General features: G+C 36.8%; 1 protein-coding gene across 1 annotated transcript in view; it reads right to left on the bottom strand.

The window, feature by feature from the left end:
- Window positions 1-23,142, bottom strand: part of Mms22l (MMS22 like, DNA repair protein) — a 105,138-nt gene that overhangs the window by 17,391 nt on the left and 64,605 nt on the right. Inside the window, exons 15-20 of the mRNA XM_050144948.1 lie at window positions 14,146-14,339; window positions 10,373-10,523; window positions 6,958-7,106; window positions 5,926-6,068; window positions 2,105-2,264; window positions 1-170 (exon numbers count right to left, since the gene is read on the bottom strand). Of these exons, the coding sequence (XP_050000905.1) occupies window positions 1-170; window positions 2,105-2,264; window positions 5,926-6,068; window positions 6,958-7,106; window positions 10,373-10,523; window positions 14,146-14,339 (967 nt within the window). The remainder of the gene's footprint in view (window positions 171-2,104; window positions 2,265-5,925; window positions 6,069-6,957; window positions 7,107-10,372; window positions 10,524-14,145; window positions 14,340-23,142) is intronic.

The raw sequence follows: 23,142 nt of genomic DNA, 5'->3' as shown, positions 1-23,142 counted from the left end.
CTGGAGATACAGAGGAAGACTCTTCTGAATTGCAGTCAGCATTGGCGCAGGCAACTCCTTCTCCTGCTGTAAAACCGTGTGCGGCAGCAGTAAACAATCTATGATCCGAAACAGTAGCTTCTGTGCTTTCGAGGTGGCAAAGATTTGTGCCCATGACTTAACAAGAATTCCTAATAAAAAAAGAAAAGTAGCTTTGGTTACAATTACCTCCTAATCAGAACATTTTTGCTTCTCTATGTAAAAAATGTACTTTATTATAGCAACAAGTCAAAATAGACAGCAGGAAGAAACATATGCCGAGTGAAAAGACTTACAGTAAGGCACTCATTTAATTCTTCACTAAAGAGTACAAATGAAATGCAATGGCACGGCAAAGACAAAGTCTACTTGGGATGTAGCAAAAGTAGGAACCATAGGGATGAGCCCTGAAGGGTCATCGGTAGACTATCAACCAGGGAAAAGGGGGAAGAATGCACAGAAACAGTGATGGTGAGATGCAGGCAATGTGAAAAGAAAACTATGAAATACAAAGAATGGGAAATCTAAATGAAACCAAGACCAAGTTTCTCCTATCTACCCTCACCCTCAGAAAAACAACGTGAGGAAAGTATCAATTCCTCTTTGTCAGAAATCACTCATCTATTAGGATCTCACTCTTCTTAACCTGGAATGCAGTTTTATTGACTTCCACTAGCAGTCTTATAAAACATACATACACACCCCAGCGGTGTCCTGAGCTAGGAAATGGTAATTTATCGGCCCCTTCCTATGGCTATGATATCCTAACCCTAACACAGGCTCAAACTCTTAAGGAGTTATATTTGCTCTTTCTCCGTTCTGTTTTAAGTCTTTTATGTAAACAGCAAGTTACTTGTTCTAATTTCTAATGGAAAAATGAGTAATTTATTAGCTATGTAATCCATTCTTACCCTTTGAGACCTAGGCAAATGAAGAGAATCTAGCTCTACCCATATGAAGAAAGAGAGAGAGAGAGAGAGAGAGAGAGAGAGAGAGAGAGAGAGAGAGAGAGAGAGAGAGCGAGCGCTCAGTGCAAAACAATAAAGAAAGCCCTCAATTTTTCATAAGCAAAAATTTGCCCCAAATGCACATATGATCAGTTCATAAGGGATTCTGTGATTCTTGATACAGCTATCATGTACACTGTAATCATCCATTTACTTTGGGAAAAACTAAATCTGAAAATGACAAACAACTTTCTTAGAGACTAGTAAGTCATAAGCTTGACTTGCTAAAATAATCACATAGATATTACTGCTGAATCGGTAATAAATCACCACCTTTTTTTCTAAAATTAAATAATCTGAATTGCAAGTACTGCTTTCAGTACCTTCTACATTATCCACATTTCCACAGCTTCACAGTCTCCTTTATCTTTCACAACAAAGATAAAAGGTTTCAGACAGCCCAAATAAGGTTTATTCATACGTCCTCAAGATTAAAGGGAATAGATACAAGGTTTGGGCCATAGAGAAATAAAAAAAAAAATTCAAAACTTAAATTCTATATAAAACTTCTAAGGGAATATTTCTCATTTTTGGTTAGCAACATGGTTTAGTCAACAAAGATATTCAAATTACTAACTTCCTAAAGAAATGTGAACCCCATCGTTATAGAACAAGCACAAGAAGATTTCTTTTGAAAAAGAAACCAGTTTGTGAAGAGTAAGATTTGAAGCATCAATGTCATTGGTATTAAACTAAGTATCTCTCGGGACCTCCTTCTCCATGCATAGGAGACTACAAACAATGAAAGGAAGTGACAGCTTTCTGGTGTTTCATCTTCTACCTAAATGTAGGTAAACATTAATAGAAGATTCATTTTAGAGGTTTGGGTTTTATAATTTGTCTGAAATTAGCAGCAGTTAGTGTGGAAATATCTTCTGTTATTATAATATTAATATCAATAAGAAAACAGCAAATAATGAAGGACAGCTTAAACTATCTTAAGCAAACCACTGTATTTCATACTATCTTACACCTCCACAAAGAGTTAAGTGATTTGTTGTATGTATCTTTTTCCATTTGGGTCCTAATGGATAGAGTTAAGGAAATGTTTCTAGCAAAAACATGTCAGAAATACATACCTATAATTCCATAAGTCAGTTGCAACCCTGCACTGGAAATTTTTTTTCCCAAATAAGGCTTTATGTATTTTAATACTTCACCAAGGTATTCTAAGGACTTTGTGACCATGGCAGATTTATCAGAAAATGTCTGGAGACTCCCATAAGTCTTACCAACAGCCTATAAATAAAGGAAAAGATGATATAAGTTTCCAAGTCTTATACAATACAAACCTTGAAAACTAACTTCTTCCTTTTTCCTCACTATATACATACCTTATACATCAGCCTTCATCCTTAGATTTCCAAAAAAGATTCACAGCAAGTAAAACTTTAGTGAAGAGTTATGTCTTGCCTTTTATAATTAAAGGTCAAAGGAAGATTTTTTTTTAAAAAAAATAAATTCCTTAGTAATTATTTACAGAACATCTGATTCGGCAAAATCATTAGTAAGGAGAAACATCTAACTGTTATACGAGAAGCCAGTAATCAAATAAAGCTTTCTACACAGACTGGCTCATGATTCATGACGGGAAATCTCCAGATTCCTACAGGAAAGAGTTGCAAGCAGCATTACCAAATTCTTACAAGTAAAAACTCTTAACTAAGCTCTATTATGTGAACTGATGTGCTTCACAGTTTACAACTTAAAGAATATTCTTCAGGAGCCATCGACTAGATAGCTTAATGTTCTGCATGGAGGAGATGGAAAATGGTGATTAGAGGCTAAAGATGGGTCAACCGAGAGGTGGTCAACAGAAACATGAGGAGGGACATTAAGAAAAGAAAGAAAAAGAGATAATAAACCCAACAACCTCGGAGGAAGGGGAGGGTAAGCAGGCTATATGAAGCTATAAAAGACAAAAGAAGTAACTATAGAGATGGGTTAGAAAGCTTGAGAAAGTTTTAAACCACTCTGGAACTCACAAAGGCTTTCAGTGGCTTACGTGACAACCATAAAAGGCACCAGTGACCCCTCTAACTACCTCCTAGTGGATAGAGCGCAAAGCACATAGGTGTAAGCAAACAATAAAAGAACACAGGTGCTGAGAGCACTGTTAGAGCAGTTGACAAAAACTCCAAGAGGTCTGATTAAGTTGAATAAGAGAGGAAGCATAGCCTTGAGGGGTTAAATGGACGTAAGTCACATGGAATGAAGAAAAGCTAAGAAATTCAGTGAAGTGGGCAAATGAGAAGATATATCTTATTAAACCTTTTGTATTTAGCTTTCTGTCCTTTAACCATTTCATTCTTCAGAAGGTCGCCAATTTTTGACCACAGTTCCCTTGAACACATGCTAAGTGTAAGTGCCTTGAAAAACTTTTCTTTTCTTGCTTAGATCATGATACTCACTAATTGGGAACCTATACTTTCTCAAGGAGAAAAAGAGCCAGTAGGAGACTAGTGGGAGCACCATATTGAAGAATCCAAACTCACAAATATACATAGCTGGAAAAATATCTTGAATGATGTTTCAAATACTCGCTTTCTTTGCTAGTATGCCAAAATTTTCCAGTGATGTTTCTTTTTTTGTTTGTTTTTTGTTGTTGTTGTTGTTGTTTGTTTTTTGAGACAGGGTTTCTCTGTGGCTTTGGAGCCTGTCCTGGAACTAGCTCTGTAGACCAAGCTGGTCTCGAACTCACAGAGATCCGCCTGCCTCTGCCTCCCGAGTGCTGGGATTAAAGGCGTGCGCCACCATCGCCAGGCTTCCAGTGATGTTTCTTAAAGGGCAGTAGTAACTAAACTGGAGACTTTCATTGACTCTAAAGTCACATTAATAAAATGTTCAGTAAATCTGAATGAAACTTTTACATGTCAATGCTTGCTAAAATGCACTTGGAAATTTGAGAAAGTTAATGAGTGATATTGCTTCCCAATACTGACATTTCTATACTGGAAACACACACACACACTCACACACACACACACACAAAACCCAGGAAAAAAATCGATACACATTGACACTGTCCCTTTCCTAGAGAAGTCTCTAAATATCGGGAAGCTCTCAGCTCATGAACGTTCACGCAAATTTCCTAAATTCTAAATTTTTTGAAAAGCTGAACTACATTATTAGCAACAGATACTATCAGTTGTTTTCTTTGAAGTGATGGGCTTACTTACTTCATTTCTGAAAAAAAGAAATGTCTGCCAAATGCCCAAGTCTGAATAATCACATTTTGTCAGATTTCTTTCAAGATAAAAGCAGTCAATTCAGCTTGCGACTGCAGTGCTCACAGGCTCTTTCTTTAGACAATGCACTGCTTTGGCACACTCGAGTCCTTCACGTGCACTCTGCATTTTCATTTGAGAATGAGATTGAGGGTTGAAATTTGCTAAAATTTAAATTTTACTTCCTAATTAATATTTTTTTAATGAACACGCTCTACTTTTCTGTGAGTGCACAAAACATACTTTCTAAACAATCCAAGGGGCTTGCGTATGCTAACATGCTCACAAAATTTGAGCAAACTTGTCAGTATAGTATTGAGATGAGAACATCTTGAGAAGGTTCAGTAACTCCCAGCGGTCTATTACCCACACTTGAATACCAGTGATCATAGTGCCTCAATAACTATGTTTAAACTCCCCCAGACTAAAAACTATGTATTTCTTTCTCTCTCTCCATATATATATATATATCTCCATATATATATATATATATCTCTATATAAATATATATATATATATATTTCTAAATACTTTACACCAAGACATTCTGACTCTTTCCTACTGATGAAATCTACTAACAGATTGGCATTAAGTATTTAAACACATTGTATCATTATTTTAACCTTTGTGTATCTTAAATTCTCAGATCAGTAAACCTCTTCTTAGATCAAAGACTACTTTAGGTTTTTCAAATCCCTAAGGAGCACTAGATAATGCTATCCAGCATTTTGAAAAAAAACTATCATTGATTTATTGATAAAAAGAAAAATTCATTTAGGCTGGATTAAATTAGAGGAGATCTAACTGCTAGTGGAAAGTCTGCCTTCTAACTCCTTTTTTGATTCAAAACTGTTGGTCAGACTCACTTAACAGCCATATAAAATATTCAACAAAAATTTGTATTTCCCATCTGCATATTATTATGCTGTTATTAGTTATCATTAGGGTTTACAGACATCTCTTTTTGTTACACAATTGTATTTTAACTTACTAGAAATCAAAGGAATTAACTGAGTTAACAATATGGAAATAGCTTATTGGTTGTAATTATTTTCATACAAAAAGAATCATATTTTCATGTAGTTAATATCAACACGCTCGAAAGTAAATCTACTTTTACTGTGAATAATTTGTTAAAGACAATCATTCAAACATTACTAGTTTCAGCTAGGCTTATAAAATAAACACCATCCTATGTTACATTCCTTTAAAATTAATTAAAACTAAAATTGTGAAAGGAACTTAAAAAGAAAAATTAAAAGAAATGTATTAGGTTTTCAAGTTCTAACTGTATTATGAACTAGTTGGTGCTAACACAATATCAACGCAGGGTAGTAAATACTCAGCTGGAATCATCAGAGACTCTATATGTTTATAACAAATAATGTAATCAACCAATATCAACAAGAAAGTCTTTCATTTCAGTTGGCCTTGAAAAAAAGCTTCCATGTATCCCTCCTTAGGTTTTCATTCTTCATTAAGTATGAATTTCCTGCTGTCTTTAGAGTGAATAGTCTATATCTTAGAGCAACACTTCCTTTCTTTCAGAAGTTTACAATAAAAAGCAACCAGTAATATGAGTCAAACTAAACAATTCACTTTATAGAAAAAAATTAATATTTAAAGATTTTTCATTGATTATTTGGAAGATAACACTAATAAATGAAAAATACCTCCAGGAACTGAATAAGTGCTTGTTTGGGGTCTTCTGGGATGGGCAAATGGTCAATTTGAGCCTTTGAGAAGATATTCTTTACTTCTGAGAGTTTAAATAGTAGCCTTGTCATTTCAGCCAACTGTTCCATGTACTCTTTTTCTATTAAAATAAGGGAATAATCATGATTATTCTATAAACATGCAATAAAATATAAGTTGCATATACACTGGTGTGCATATATATATACATGTGCTGGAAATTTCTGAAATATGAAAATTTTCACAATGGTAAAAACTGAATTAGGCTTTTTACAATTAACCTAATCCAGAAAGTTATTTAGGTCGAACAACTACACAAAATACAAGAGAAAAAGGACAACCTTTTCTGGCAAGCCTGAGTGAAACTCATGACAGGTTACAAACAACGGCCTTTAAAGTTATATTCCACACAAAACACAACTGTAGGGAACTTTAAAATGCACAAATATCTTCAGTAACTAATAGTAAAATAGAAAAACGAACTATTTCATAAAAATAGTGTAAAATATTTCTAGCTGGGTATTATTTTTAAGGTACTTAGGCTGGGCTGTGGTGGCGCATGCCTTTAATCCCAGTACTTGGGAGGCAGAGGCAGGCGGAGCTCTGTGAGTTTGAGCTAGCCTGGTCTACAAGAGCTAGTTCTAGGACAGGTCCCAAAACTATAGAGAAACCCTGCCCCCCAAAACCAAAAAATTAAAAACCAAAAAATTAAAAATAAAAAAGGTACTCGGTACGTAAGTATGTACTTTAGACATGTCACTGTCTTCTTCAGGGGAAAAAGCAGTGTGTCACCCAAGGAGCAAGTTTTGTCCTTAGTGCCAAGGAAACTAATTCTTTAAGCTTTGTTTCAGTTGGTTTTGCCATATGTAGTTAACAATAGAGTAATAATAAAAAAGAAACAGACTACAAAAGTACATTTTATATATATTGATAGCTAATCAGATTTTGAACGTTTGATATTAGTTTATTTAATCCATATGCACCCACCGCATGCCTTATATGACACTTACCCACTGCCTGTTCAGAGTTCATATCCATTAGCAAATCAGGTTCAGAGAGGTGTTTTACGTGCATTTGCAAAACACAACGGATCCACGATCTTATAGTCAAGGACTGAAAAGACGTGTAGCTTGACTGAGAAAGTGCTTCACATACTGTGCTGTAGAGACAAAAGGGAAAAGGGAAAAATGTACCGAGAACAGAGCTTGTAATGAACACATTGGAGCAACTCCCTTGGCTGACTTCAGATGAATACAGTACTTCAGAAATCATGCAGATGTACATGAAAAGATCTATTAAGCATCTTTGTTTTCATTTTGCATATTACAATTTTTAATTTTCCTTTTCTACTCATGGTGTATCTGTAGGTTTATGCCAAGAGAAAAAAATTAGAAAGTGTGGAATAGCAAGAATGTAAAAATTATAGGCATTATAATAATGTACTAGGTAAGCAGAAATAAATACAAAGAACAGTAAGAACAAACAAAAATTGGCACTATCAATAGCAATTAAACAGAAGAGGTGAAGACAAAAAGCTGCTTAAGAACAATATATTTCTACATGTCTTGACTGAACAATTACGTTTCCATCCTCTTCTGTTCACTTTATAAGCACTCATTATCAAAGATAATTAACACAAAATTCTAAATTACTGCCCTCAGGGAAGCAAACAAAACCTCCCTCCTTTTAAGGCAAACACACACCTGAGTCTAAATTCTAATTTATGAGGGGCTCCTGGTGACAGAAATGATAGGCATAGATTTATCTTAAACATGGCATTCTGCAAAGGCAAAACCATTTTTTCTTCTTATTTTGTTTTGATATATGTACAAGCATAGAAACCAAAGGTTTTTTTGGGATGTCTTTCTTTATTACTTTATCATATTGTATTTTGAGACACATCACCTGAAGCATACCATTTTGGGATGGCCAGCAAGCTGCTATGGTCTGCCTACTTATATATCCTAGTACTTGGGTTACGGAAAGTCACTTTTTTCCTGAGTACTTGGGATCAAACTTATGCCATTAGTTTTGTACAACTAACACCTTATCCACTAAGCCATCTCCTCAACCCCTAAAACAATGCCTAATTAATTAACTAATTAATTAATTTTTAGTCAGGATCTCAATATGTAGCTCTGGCTGCCTCAGAACTTACTATGTAGACCAGGTTGGCCTCAAATTTGGAGATCCACCTGCCTTGCCATATGAGTATTAAGACTAATGCCCAGTTTAAAATTATTTTTAAATGTACATAAATTAGAGTTTAAACATTTTGAATAGAAGTTTTCCCTAAAAAGTATATAATGCAGAAACACAACCTGGTCATTTACTACCTATATAACTTTCTTAAAACTAAAGTTTCTTAAAGTTAAACTTTCTAAAGCAACTTTGTGTTTCAGTTTCTTCAACCATTATTAATAAACACTATTTTAAAAATAAACACTACTGTACATACATAAAAGTACATATACACAAACCAGGCAGTGGTGATACACGCCTTTAACACCGGCACTCAGGAGGCACAGGCAGGCAGATTTTGTAAGTTGGAGCCCAGCATGATTTACAGAGCATGTTCCAGGACAGCCAGGACACAGAGAAACCCTATTTCAAAAACACGATAGATGATAGATAGATAGATAGATAGATAGATAGATAGATAGATAAAAAAAACACATGCATTTACACAAACACACAATCTTCTTTGCTTCCCCAAAGGCTGTATCTTGCATATCGAAGGCAGATCTCATGTCTCCAAATACATTAAATTACATTGTAAATGTTATCACTATCATTTGGATTACAATGAGAAAAGAGAGTTGTGAGGCTAATGAACATTCAAGGGAGGCAAAAAAGAAGAGCTAGATCTGAGGGCTAAGCCCTACCATAAGCAGTGTAATGCTGAAGAAAGACAAATGAAGAAGACCATCAGGGTACATGAAAGAAAAAACTCCAGTGGGAGTAGTTGCTTCTCAGAGAGAAGAGAAGCCTCCTGCCCAAAGTTTATGCCCAAGGAGAACAGGGGAAATGAAATACTAAAGATCAAAGACAAAGGAAAGAAAATTTGAAAAAGGAAGGTGCAAGTCTGCTTTGCTGGTAACAACTTTATAAGGACATCATCTAATCATGAAGGTTGTTTAAGACAATGGACCTACTTCTTAAGAAGGCCCAGGTAACACATTTGAGCTGAAACCAATTCTTGTGTGAAAAAGAACCCATCATCCTCACAACGTACAACTCTGGGTTTAAGTACCAAAGCTATAGTTGGGGCTTTTAACTGAAGAACACAAGCTCATTTGGAAAAAATATGCCCAAGTCACCAATAATCTTGAAAACAATGGAGCTCAAATGTAGTCTTGCAGTTTCATATAACTCATTACGGTTACAAAAGACAGGAAAATGTCATCACTGTGAAGTTTCTAGTAACACCATCATCACTGTGAAGTTTCTAAGTAATACTGTGCAGTCTTATGTATGTGCAGTCATCAAGAGAAGTAACCATTCAATTGTATACTTTTTAAAAGGCTCAGTTTTACAAACTGGTCTTTACTTTGGGACCTATGGGCTTTTATGTTAAGAAAATTGAGTGACTTAAGAGCAATGAATAAATAAACATTCATTATTATTAGAGAATTCTCATACCAGAAGTTCTAAAAGCAATCCAACTGATGCTGAATTCTCTTACTTTACGAGTCAAAGCCAAATGAAAAAAACCTAAGTTTCACAATGCTGACTAATCTCCTTAGAAAACAACTGACTCACTTCCTCACTCTTCATTCACTGACTGGCAGCTGGTACAAGAACTACTCATGAGGTCTCTCAGGCCTGGGTGATGATTTCACCCTCTTCATCTTGATGCTTTTATGAAGTTCCCACATTGTAAAACACCATTTCTACAGCAACTTTACCTCATTTTTTCATATATCTGTCTCTATGTATTACTGAGGTTGTTCCTCATAGCCTCTGCAGGACAGGGCAGGAGACACAAGAACAACAACAACGTGATTGAACTGGAGTGCATGGTTCATGATCAAATCTTTAGTTTTAGTTAAGTCTAAATCTGCAATAATATGCCAGTGTTTCATTGATCCAGCAGTAATACCTATACAATTTTTTCTCCCTAGGGAATACAAAAAGGTCACTTTAAGATAATAAAGCAGGCTTATTAGAGTGCAAACTTATAACAATCTCTCTCTCTCTCTCTCTCTCACTCTCTCTCTCTCTCTCTCTCTCACACACACACACACACACACACACACACACATCAAACCACTTAACTGAGATTTCATACTACCTGCTATTATATTGGTAAAATGTCTGCCAAATGAGAGGATACATAGTACAGATTAGTTTTCATTAGACAAATCCTTCCAGGATACTGATCAGGACTAGACTAAGGAGTATTTCTGAAATAAGGGTATATACCTATTTTGTAGCAAATGACTTAAATATCTTGCTACAACTTGAGGCCAGATGATATCATCCCAACCAAAAAGCTGAATTATTGATATAACCGGCTGAGGCTGAAGATCTGATGGTGCTGTGTTTGGCATGTCCACTGCGAGCAACGTAAAATCTAGATTTAAAAAGGAGAGAAAGTTCAGATGGGACATTTTTTAATCTTCCCCTCACCTTCAATTCCAAGAAATTTAACAGCCCCAAATAAAACATAACTTTCAGAAATGTAACTTGAGCTAAATTAACATTGTCAAGTATTTGTAATCCCATCGTGATCTCCAAAAGGTCTAAAAGCATCTAGCTTAGTAGCATTACAGGCATGGCTCCCTCAAGTCAAGCCAGTGGGTTTCAGTAGTCTGTCTCCACCATTCAAAGGCCCAGGTAAAAGCATTTCCAGTACCTCCTTTGCTGTGACCAAGTTAATTTATTTGCCACCTGCCACACGTGCTCACGTAAATACCAACCTTTCTCTTCTATTAAATACTGGTCTCCTAGGATCAAAGACACCCACTTTTTCAGAACCCACAACCTAGAATTCTTATGTTATCCCTTTATATTTTCCCAAATTTGTCAACTCAGTCTGTTGAAATGAGAATTCTTCCCCCCTAAAATGTCTAGTTTTAAATCTCTTGTACATCATCAAGCTATACCAGCAATAAATTCTTCTTGGTGCATGTCCCAGTTTCCTAGGCTCAAAATCTCCCTAATAGCAATTTTGCCATGATCTCTTGTTTATTTGGAATTCCTGTATTCCGTGATCTATTCTCTGTTATAGTTAAAATACTCCCATATTGATACCCAAAGCATTGGGCATTATCAATTATAACCTGTGTATAATTTCATTTTTAAGGACTTCACTTCAATAGATTTGCTTCCCAGCTTTCCTTTTTTAAGACCTGAACTCTAACAATTCTTGGCTTATAACAAATCTACAATCCTTCATACTATATAGCTTTTTCCTATCTCTCTTCGGCTTTCATATCTCCTTTTCCCTCTTTAGGAAATTTGATGACATAGTCCATAGCTTATACACTGTTTTCCTTTAACAGTCATACTTCTTCAATCATCTTATCATCTTCAATCAGTTCACTGATGTTCTGATGTAAAAAAAAAAAATACCACTCTTCAGAACTGGGAGGATGACTTAGTGGAAGAGCACTTGCTGTGTAATCATGAGGTTTTCAGTTCTAATATTGAACAGCCACATGAAAGTGGGGCGAGGCCTTGCATGCCTACCATCCTGTGTTAGGGTGTGGTGACAGGTAGATCCTGGGAACTCTCTAGCCAACTGGCTTACACTTCAGCAAGACATCGTGCTTTTATAAGGCAGAGAACTATAGAAGAACTCACCCGACTCCATATGTACAGAAGCATTTGAACCCCCCAACCTCCCCTCAAAAAAAGCCATTCTTCAGGTTCTGGTCACTTACTTGGCCCTCCTGTTAAAGGCAATGATCGATTCTCAGGTCACCTTTTCTTGGGCCCTTCCCTTCCTAGTGTCCAGGGTATCACCCTTTCTTGGATTGCGTCTTATCTGCACTCCTTTCCAGTGTCCTTTTTTGCTCTGCTTAGACTACAAATCTCAACCTAGAAATACACTGTGAACTGATCCACACACACCTTTTCTCTCCATGGATTCCTACACCCATGAAGGCTTTAGTCAGTCTCTTGATTTTAAGGACTATTTATCCATGGATAGTTTAAAGACAAAACATCCATCTCAGAAAATGTCTGGGAAGCCTAGCTTATTATAGACAAGTTCTTATTTAATGTAGTTGATTTTAATGGATACCTTATATCAAAACACCTTCAAATTTAAGAATCGCCAGTTTTCTGACACAAAATGATTCCTTCATAATCTTATCTCAGCAAATTGCTAGTTGCTCTTGAATCCTCTCATGAACTACTCTGATTACCTTACCTTTTTGTTAGCAAATTCTGTCATTTCCCTTCCTTTAGATCTGACCATTTCTTACCATCTACACTACAACTTTAATCCAAGCTGGTTTGGGTTGTTTGAATAATTTCCTAACTGCCTTAATTCCCTCTTTGCTTCCCTTTGTCTCACTCAGAAGGATTACATTTCCTCTTTTGAAAAAATACCAATTTCTAATCTCGAAGTACAAATGGAAGTCTTTACACTTCTTTAGAAGGTAGAGCACAGCCTTTCCATTACTAAACCACACGTCAGGCTCTCACCCTTTCCTGCTCCACCTAAGCCTGTATCTGCTCCTTTAGTTCCCTAAACACTGTTCTTTCCCTCTCGTGTCCTCCTCATTCAAGTCGGTGCCGCCCTGAGCACTCTATTTAAAACTTCAGCCTGCCTTTTGCCCCCTCCCCATTTTGGTTTGTTTTTGCTAGAGGTGGTGTTTGCTGTTCAACAGTAATCCAGATTTGGGAATCTGAGTCATGGGGATCACAGTTGAACCAGCCTGGGCTACAGAGCAAGACTCTCAGAAACAACAAATTATTTTTGGCCCTACCACTCACTAGATCATAATCTCTGTGAGAACACAGTTTTCTTGTTTGTGCTACCTCCCACACTGGTATATCCCTAGTACCTACAGAAGTTACTTTTTCTTAAATGAAGGAAATTATTCTCTCTCAACCTAAGTCTACTTCAAATCTGAAATCTACACCTTTGACTCTGGATTTATTTGTCATTTACCTAGGACAGTGCCAACTAAATAAAGACAATACTACTTCTATTGATGGTCTAGCATTCTGGATGACAGAATATAGTTCAACTTACTGAATACCAACATGTATTACTTCAGACACCACACTAGTTGGAAACCATGACCTTACCACAACATTCTAGCTATACTTAAAGTCTTAATGTACTTTGGACAAAGTCTGAACTGCTGGCAAGATTTCAACTTCTTATCCACTTTTTAAACATTCATCCCATTATTTATGGACTTTTTTAGTTCATCTTTCCTCATCAATTCGAGAATAAAATAAATACTGATTTAGACCATCGGGATTTTTTTGTTACTGTTATTTCTTCAAAGCATTACATTTAAATACATAAAATACTTTCAAATGAACATTATTTAAATATATGCAGCAATGCTACAAATCTCTTGCCTATTCAGGAGCTTTTTAACATATTATGGACATGATTGTTCTTTGAAAAAAATATATAATGGCCTCTTCTCAGTAAACTGAAAATATGTTCATATATTAAAACCTTGCCTAATTGTATATTATATTATTCAGAGTGCCTGAAAGCCTAAGAGCATGTATTTGGGCCAATAACCATTTTAAATAAAAATTACAATCTAAATAAAATCTAGGGGAAGTCAGAACAGTAATTCTAAGCACTTCATTCCATCCCGATCCTATCCTCTTGGTGTTTTAGGGCTATTCTCCCCAACTCCCTTGGTCGTCATACAAATTATCTTATATTTAGATTAATTGTTCAGGAAATATCAAAATATACTACTTAAACTAGATATAATCAAATGCTACCTTACTTTGCAAATAGTTGTGAGTGTAAGAAAAGTTTATGAGCATTCAATGTTTACATCTGAAAATTACATTTTTTTTCAACAAATTATCATTTACTCTTTAATGATACATAAGTCAAAGGTACTCAACTTCAACATGTCATTCATTTCATCATAGATCTGTCACAATGTTTGTTATAAAGCAAGAGATTGACACCAAACAGAGGAAAATACTGACAAAAGTATGCAAAAGCAGAAAGCAATGAGCAATGAACAATTAATGCTGACCTGCAGCGGCATCTGCAAGCTGGGAGAGAGGCACAGAGTGCGCCATTCTCTGACTCTTCAGAAATGAAAAGAAATGCCTCCACAGTGCACTGGCGACTGCAGCAAGGTGGCGCTCTTTAGCCGATAATGAAGACTGAGCAATTAGGTCCACATTGTCTCTTTGAAGTTCCTGACACAATTGCTGATGAACACTCCTAAAAAGAAATAAACTATAGCTCACATTCAAGAAATCAAAGCAAAAATCTTTTCAACATATTTTACTCTTTTTCATGATTATATCATAAGAAAACTGAAGGAGCACTTATATAACTAAAATTTTTAGGCCAAGGCATAATGCATTTCTTGTTATTTGAAGGATGAATGATAACGTATTAAACACCATAAAGCTAATGTTAATTACTAATGTCAACCATTAATTATATGCTTTTTAATATGTCAGATCCAAATGAGAAATAGGCAGCTTCATATGAGGGTCTCCATTTTGCAATTTATGTATAACAATGATTTTCCTTAGAATCTAGACATGAAAATAATTTTTAAACCATTTTCTCTTGAGGTTTTTAGGGCACATATATTGGGAGGAAGGTAAGAACATTGGCTCGTGTGTGGTATTGTAAGCTGAACATTTTTCCTTGCATAGGCAGAAAGCAGCAGTCCTTGGTGCTGGTATATAAAACTGGGGACAGTCTTGGTTACTGGACCAACAGAGTACGAAATCATTTTCACAAAGTAAAACAAAAAATTCTGTTCATTAACACAGTATAATTCAATACTGTCTTAAATTGTGATTTATCATTAATTACTTTTTGGTTAGCTAAACTTAAATTTTAAACATATTTTGGACTCTAACAGAAACACAGGTGCAGAAAACTGAGGTTAGCAGCCTGTGCAGAGGAAGAACAGAGACTGCTTTCTTAATGACTGGGAAGAGAGGCATCGCAAAAGCAAGCCACAAGCTAATAAAATGTTGTGTTGAATGTGGAGTGAGGCTATTTCTTTGTCTGTTCCCATCACTGCCATACCTGGAGAGCAGAAGTAACCACGAGGATTATCACCCTGCCATTTGTTCTCTTCAGCTGTACAGAAAACAACGAGACGGAAAGGAAAGAAAACCCAAGGCTTCCGTTGACAGAAATTGTTTTTAACTAAGGAATGTAACCAATACTTTAAAAAATAATTAATTTAAATGTACTTTTTCTTGATGCTTTAAGCAATTCATTTAGGACATGCACATAAAGTAATTCTACAAAGTGGTTACAACACCACATCTTGTCACATAACTATACACCAGTGAGCAAAAATTCTAAATATAAATTACATAATATTAGGAGCTTCTGCCTCTTTACATCAGATTTCCGTACAATCATGGGGCACTACTTAATCTTACTTTAGGTATGAAAAAGGTGTACGAATGTCTTGGCAAAGAACAAATAGAAAGCTATTCTGAAAACAAAGTAAGACAACAAAGACAAAAGCCCTAGCTAAGTATCTGATGTGTTCTCTGTGTAAAAACCTGCCTGAGATGCTCTCAATTTAAATCAGAGGCTAGAGACGGGCCAGTTTAGGTCCTGTAGGTTAGAATACGTTACTAGCATTCTCTGGCAACTAATTCAGCTGCTCCTGGTAACACAGAAAAGATCAGGAATACCTTCCACACTAAAGCCCAACCAAAACAGTCACTATTTCCCCCGGATTTTAGTATCTTTTTTCAGATATACTGACGTTAAAGGATAATAAACACTGTATTATTCACTACTTCTATATAAGTCACTTCTTTATTCACTAAAACATACTCCCTAGGAAATAATAACATTTCTAATTAGTTTCTATGTGTAAGAAACTCTCTCACCTACAATGTTAATTAATCATCTCATCTGCTGGGATTGGTGGGGGCACACCTGTAATCTCTGCACACAGGAGGACAAAGCAGAGGGACCATGAGTATGAAGCTATTCTGGCTACACAGCAAGATCCTACCTCAAATATGGGGAGTGGGTGAGGGGATCAGTCCGCCAATCCTCACAAGTAACAAAATAAACTCAGAGTAAATTAAAGAGTTTTATATAGGACCTGAAGCAAACTACTGGAAGAAATAATTCAGGACACTGAAGAGCCAAGGAGCTTTTGAACAAGACCCCCCAAAACAGGAAGAAAACACAAAAATAGACAACGAATATTAAGCTAAAACATTTCTGTACCACAATGGAAACAATCAACTTAAAACAATTAAAGTCAGAGAGAAAATATTTACAAACTACACATATGACAGGGGTCAATATACAGAACAAAGTTCAAAATCTCATCATTAACATAAGAAAAAATGACTCTAAAATATGTCAGACATGTCTCAAAAGACTACACACAAACAGCTAACAGGCATATGAAAAGTAATATAAAAATTAAAATCATAATGAGGTATTTTCATTTTAGCTAGGAATGGTTTCTAGAAGGGAGGAATTGTAGGGGAAGAAATGCAGAGTGGATTTGATTGAAACACACTACATGCATATATGAAATTCTCAATCAATAACTCAATAAAATTTCTATTTGCAAAGGTATCTTTCTCTACTACTAACTTTTAAAAAGGGGAAAATGCTGTACAGAAAGATTTATTTTTTGTTCTCTTTTCTTTTCCCTGTACTCTTATATCTCAAAGATAGATATGTAAATTATCTACTTGTTTTGTTTGCTTGCTTTTGTGTTTTGAGATAGGGTTTCATAGTGTTATGTAGTCCTGGCTGTCCTAGATCTCACTTTATAGACCAGGCTGGCCTTGAATGCAGAGATCACTACCTGTCACTACCTCCTGAGTGCACCACCACTGCCCCACTAGTATCTACTGTTTTGAATAAAAATGTACTCTGGTTTAAAGAATGGCAGTTGCTATATAGGAAAATAGGCAAACTAGTGCTGGTGAGAATGTAGAGAAAGGGGAACCCTTTTACACTATTGGCAGGGATTTATTATGTTTTTTGTCACTATGGGGGTTCCTCAAAAAATTAAAAGTGAATGGCCATGAGTCAGCCAGCCCATGCCTGAGCATGAATACAAAGGAAATGAGGTCAGTGTGTCAGACATCTGCATTCCTATTTACTTCAGCACTACTTACTACACACAAGAAATGGAAACAATGCTCCATCCATCAAGTGATGAAGGGACAGAGAAAATGTGATAAACATTTTACTCAGCCATAAAAGAAGAAAATTCTGAGGCTGCAAGACAACTTGGCTGGTAAAATGCTTGCCAAGTGGTGCAATTAGTTTTGATTAGTGTGATAAAACACCATGACCAAAAGCAAGTTGGGGGGAAAGGGCTAATCTGGCTAGTACTTCCACATATCATGGAAGTCAGGCCAGGAACTCTCAGAGGGCAGGCACCTGAATCCACAAGCTGATGCAGAGGCTGTGGAGTTTGACATTATCTCTAATGCCGGTACTGGAAAGGGTGAGGCAGGAGGATCCCTTGGGGCTTGTTGGTCAACTAGACTAGTTGAGTCAGCCACCTCCATGTTCTGTGATAGACCATGTCTTAATAAATAACTAAAATGGGGAGCAAATGAAGACAACCAACAATAACCTCAAGCCTTCACACATATGGATATTCATGTGTTGCCACCTGCCTGCCTACTTCTTCCCTCCATCAAAAATGAGAAAATATTCTGACAAATGGAGATCATGCTAAGTGAAACAAACCAGGTACAGAAAGTTCTGCTGTGCTATGCAAAGTGAGTATAGAAAATAATTATGTATTGCATATTACAAACATAGAGGCTGGTGCTATAGCTCAGTGGTAGAGGGCTTGCTTGTGCACAAGACCCAAGAATTAATCCCTACTGGTACACACACACACACACACACACACATTAATTAAAAATCTATTATAAGTTTGACATTACACCATAAGAAAGGATGAATGTCTAAAGAACTAGATATGCTTGAGCTGACTTGACTGCTTCGCAGCAGATACAAGCACCATAACATGTTACCCGACAAGATGAACAAATGTTATGTTTTGACATGTCAACTAAATGAAGAAAATCCAAAGCCCATGAGATGACTCATTACAAAAGATGAAGCTGATAGCAGAAAATTTAAATAATACATCCAAAGCTCATATAGCTGAGGGTTGACCCTGAAGGTCAGACACTTCCTTTACACGCTAACTTACAACATACGGTCTTTTAAAGATTAAACATTAATTGTTGCTGCGTTCTCATTCTATGGACTAAGGAAACTTCAGTGAGGGGAAGAAGGACCTGGAGACACAAGGGTGAACCTGCGCATTGAAAAGCCAACAGCCATGGCAGAATTCTGCATTAGCTAAAACTAGAGAAAGACATAACGTGTACTAAGGCAATTTTGAAAAGGACAGCAGACACGCCCCACCTTTTACTTTTCCAGGAAAAAGTGAAGACACAGTAGGAATATCTACTGGTAAGCCCGGGAATATAATTCAGAGATGTGAGTAGATAATGGTTAAGCACAAAGCATATGTAAATATCTTACACTGCTAGTGCATTCCTTTCCAGAGTAAGCAGAGAAAGACAGAGTCTAATTAAAGCTGAGACACTGACCCCAAACTAAGTGTCTGAGAAATGTGCATCGAGTATTACAGATCGGAAGAGCTGCGTACCCAGAATATGCAAACTTTCCTACTTAGATCGCCAGTGTTCAAACTTCATACGTCTGTTGCACTCAGGGTGAATCATGACTCAATCACCATTTGTCTATCTCTGAAGAAATGGCAAGCATCAACCATTATGGAGGCTGAACCACACATCCGCATACAGCTACCAGTTAAAGATACCCATGCAGTCTCAGGTATTTTTAAAATCCAAATTTCTGGAAAGGAAAACTAATTATAAGAAACTAGTGAAGAAATGGTGCATTACAAAGTGCTGGCAGTAAAGGGAGCACCATCATTAGGGACACGACTGTGAAAGGAGAAAACATCGGAAACATCTAACTCCAGGTGCCACAGATATCTTCAAAAATACTTTCTACCTTTTTGAACAATCAGAGGAAAATAAGAAAAGAGATTTGCTGCATAAAAGGTAAGGTTTACCAACCCTACACACACACACACACACACACACACACACACACACACATTTCCCCAACGACTTGGAAACTGTTTTGAGTAAAAACAGCTTTCGTGCAGCTTGAAGTAATTCTGATACACACAAATGGAATATATATATAACCAGGCCATCTTACATTATAAACGATGAAATACAGTAACAGAAAATAAATTTGCCAAATGTCAAGTTACTCAAATTGCAGCTTTCATAGTAGAAATAATACCGACACTGAGCACGTATTAGTATTTACTACGAGCCTGATATTATGTCAACTATTTTATAAGTATTATTTCTCATCCTGTGAGGCAGAAACAATTATTACTCAAATCTTACAAGTGAAGAATTGATACCAGAAAAGAATGTGCTATGTTGCTAGTTACAACAAAGCTAGCGAAGCTGTGTGGCCTTGGAAGAAAAGACTCCCATTCCTGGTCTCCTTAGTCAAGAACGGTGGCTATGGTTGTTAAAGCCACCTAACAGGGTTTTTGGGAAAAGCACATAAAAGTCTTTAGAAGTACCCATAACTCCATGATTACACCCAGACTCTTTCTAGCCCACTATTCACATGTCTTACGGCATTAAATTTGTACCAAATAATCCTTCATTCTGGGAAATAACAGCAATTATCCCATATATTGAGAACATTCTGTGTAATTACCACCACAGATAAGGAAATGGCCATGCAGCTAGTTGCACCATGGATCACATGAAGTGACAGTGTCATAATTCTGGGCAGGAGCCTGGACACATTTCATCCTCTATTGTGTATATGTATATGAAAAACATAATTTGCTCAAAGAGTTGTTTCAGTTACTCACAAAACACACATGTAAGCCTGTTTTACCAAGTTACAGAGAGAAGACATGTAAATTCTACTTAGGTGAAAATGAAGAAAGGAGGAAGGCGTGCAAAATCTACTCCACTCTAATTCAAAACATTCTCCAGTGTTCTTAGGACATCCACAAAGCTAAGAGGACAAAGTCTCTGGCCTGCTAGAGTTTAGAGTCTGTTACAACAGAGGAGTGACACAACTAATATTCAACTATGATGAAAAGAAACACCGCTGGAAAGCTGACACTTAAACAAAACACCCAAATGAACATGAATATGGGTGGGGGGGGGTGTGGATAACGGGGAAGAACACTGCAGAGAGAAAAAGGCAAGAACTGATGTGCCGAGGCTGGCACGGCTAGAGAGTCAGATCACAGGGCCAGTGAAGCACAACGGGTGCCAGGAAAACAAGTGGGTTCCAGATCACATGAGACCTTACAACTAATGAGAAAAATCCTGCAAAAAATCAAAGTTCATGATAAGCCACAAATACAGAAGTATACTTTGTATCTTTAAAAGAACATGTAAAACAACAGAGTTTGAAGGAAAACCAATCCACTGACTACAGTGGGGAATTTTTGTAGTAGCACTAGAAGGCAATAAAGTAAATAGAAATGGATGTCATTTTGTTCAATCATCTTTTCTTCATTTGCTTTTTAAGAAGTTACCCAGTGACAATCACTGTCTGAAATCAGAAAAATAAAAAGCGGTTATGGTAAATTCTGCAGTTAGAGACAAAGCCAAGCCCTTCATTCAGCTGTCAGGCATTACGGAGATCTGAATGGAGATGATAGAGTAAAACAGCACTTGGGAAAGAGGAGTCTGGTAAAGCCAAAATGGACCAGAGAGAGGAGAGACCATGAGGAAAGCAGCTGGGAGCACCTAGGAAGGTTAGTGTGTGACTGAGCTAGGTTATGAAGGAAAAGAAGGCCAGCAGTAACTATCTAGCAGTCTGCAGGAGAGGACAGAGGAGCTTATGTCCCTGCTAAGTTTGGTGAAAACAAAACAAAGCAGTTGGAAGGGATAGTTAATTACTATAAGAGGGAGATCTAGTTTGGTTTATAATCGATGTTTAAGTGAAAATGCCTAAAATGTGTTCTAGAGGGAAGAGTGAACCTAACACCAGGACCACCCTGTCCAGCAGCTGAGCTCACAGGAACATGGCAGGATCTAGTCCTACAAAGCACCTACAAGGTGCTAACCACCAGACAAAGTGTGTGCATTAAGGCTACAGCAAAAGTACTGCAGGACTATGATCTGAAAAATTAAAACATTCAAAAAAATAGAAGTTTCTCAGATAGCTAGTATTGCAAAATTAGTCTTTGTATTAGCAGGAAGCCTAAATGTATAGATCCTTGTGTACAATGTTGTGTGGGCTGTGTAAGAGGGTTTTGTCTGGATTGATCTTCTTAACCTTGATGACATTTTCATCAAATAACCCAGCTTGATGTGTATGTACATGTGTGATTTTATACATATGCAAAGAAACATTCCAACTGTCTATCACAATACTCTCCCATGCAGGAATGAATAGTCCATGTCACAGCAATACAAGCAGCTTGGCACTTTAGCACCAGCACCATTTGCAGGACACAAGGTAAGCAGCAAATAATGGGTGATCTGTACTATATGGTCTTGATTGATTGAATACATTTCTCTATTATGATCTATTTCTACCTTTGTGGTTACAGTTCAACTTATGTTTGTAACAAAGAACAAAGGAAAAAGTTTATGCTGCATTTTAAGGTTTCCATTTTATTATACTTTAAGATGTTATGACTTAAGGCCACAATGGAAGGGTAGTTGATGTTTTATGAAATTACAAATGTAAGAAACTGTTTGATAGTGTGACATTATGATTTAAGAATTGTTAAAGGAAGTTCCATGCAATTGATTATCAGTACATGACAACTCATTTCTAAATGTCTCAAATTGCTTTTATTCAGTTATGGATCCAATTTTCCAATTTCTATGAACTCATCATTCTCCAAACATGTTTTTTATTTATTTATTTATTTATTTATTTATTTATTTATTTATTTATTTATTTATTTATGGTTGTTCGAGTCACGGTTTCTCTGTAGCTCTGGAGCCAGTCCTGGAACTAGCTCTTGTAGACCAGGCTGGTCTCGAACTCACAGAGATCCACCTGCCTCTGCCTCCTGAGTGCTGGTATTAAAGGTGTGCGCCTCCGCCGCCTGGGCCTTTCTCCAGCTTAATAGCAAGTAAGGGAATAGTAGAAAATGACTGAGGAGTAAGACAACAGTCTTCAATAGGAAATATCAGTTTTCAAGTTCATCTGCTAACAGGATATATTATTAAGATCATCAGTGAAGAATGAGAATCTTTGTTCTTGTGGTTAAAGGCAATCAAAAGTAAGATCATTTCTGTAAAAAAATATTAACTCTTATTATTGTGTAGGTGCAGGGGTATGCTATGGGCAAACATGAAATAAGGTATGTGTGGAGGTCAGAGGTCAACTTTGTGGAGATGATTCTCTTCTACCTTGATTCTAGGATCAAATTTTGGTTGTCGGGTTTATGTGCTGACTCACATCACTTGCCCTTTGTGAAGCATTTGATTAAACACCCCCCCCACACACACACCTTTAATAGTACATCTAAAACTTAGAAGGGGGCCTTCAGAAGAAGTCTGATGACCTGTAGGAGTCTGTGTCAGAGAATAAATACATTGCCTATACAGATGCCAAGGAAATGGTGGATGTTGAGGGGCTGAGGTAGTGGTAGTCTCTAAGGATAAAGAGAATGAGAATGGATGGTGGTGCACACCTTTAATCCCAGCACTCGGGAGGGAGAGGCAGGCGGATCTCAGTGAGTTCCAGACCACCCTGGTATACAAAGCGAGTTCCAGGATGGCCAGTGCTGTTGCTACACAGAAAAACCTTGTCTCCAAAAACCAAAAAAGTGAGAAAGTATGGGAAACAGCTGGAGAAAATGAAGCACTAGATTCCTTTTGGTCATGTGCTCACTGGCGCTTTGAATGAGGTCGTCTAAGAAAGCACAGTAGGTAAGTATCCCTTCTGGCCCCACCAGCCAATTGAAAATTTAAAATGAGTTCAGGAAGAT

This window comes from Alexandromys fortis, unplaced genomic scaffold (assembly GCF_014885135.2).
Source record: "Alexandromys fortis isolate MF-2015 unplaced genomic scaffold, M_Fortis_MF-2015_v1.1 scaffold_2_1_26212458, whole genome shotgun sequence".
Classification (NCBI taxonomy): domain Eukaryota; kingdom Metazoa; phylum Chordata; class Mammalia; order Rodentia; family Cricetidae; genus Alexandromys; species Alexandromys fortis.
The sequence above is the reverse complement of the archived record's forward strand: the minus strand, read 5'-3'. Positions and strand labels throughout refer to the sequence as shown.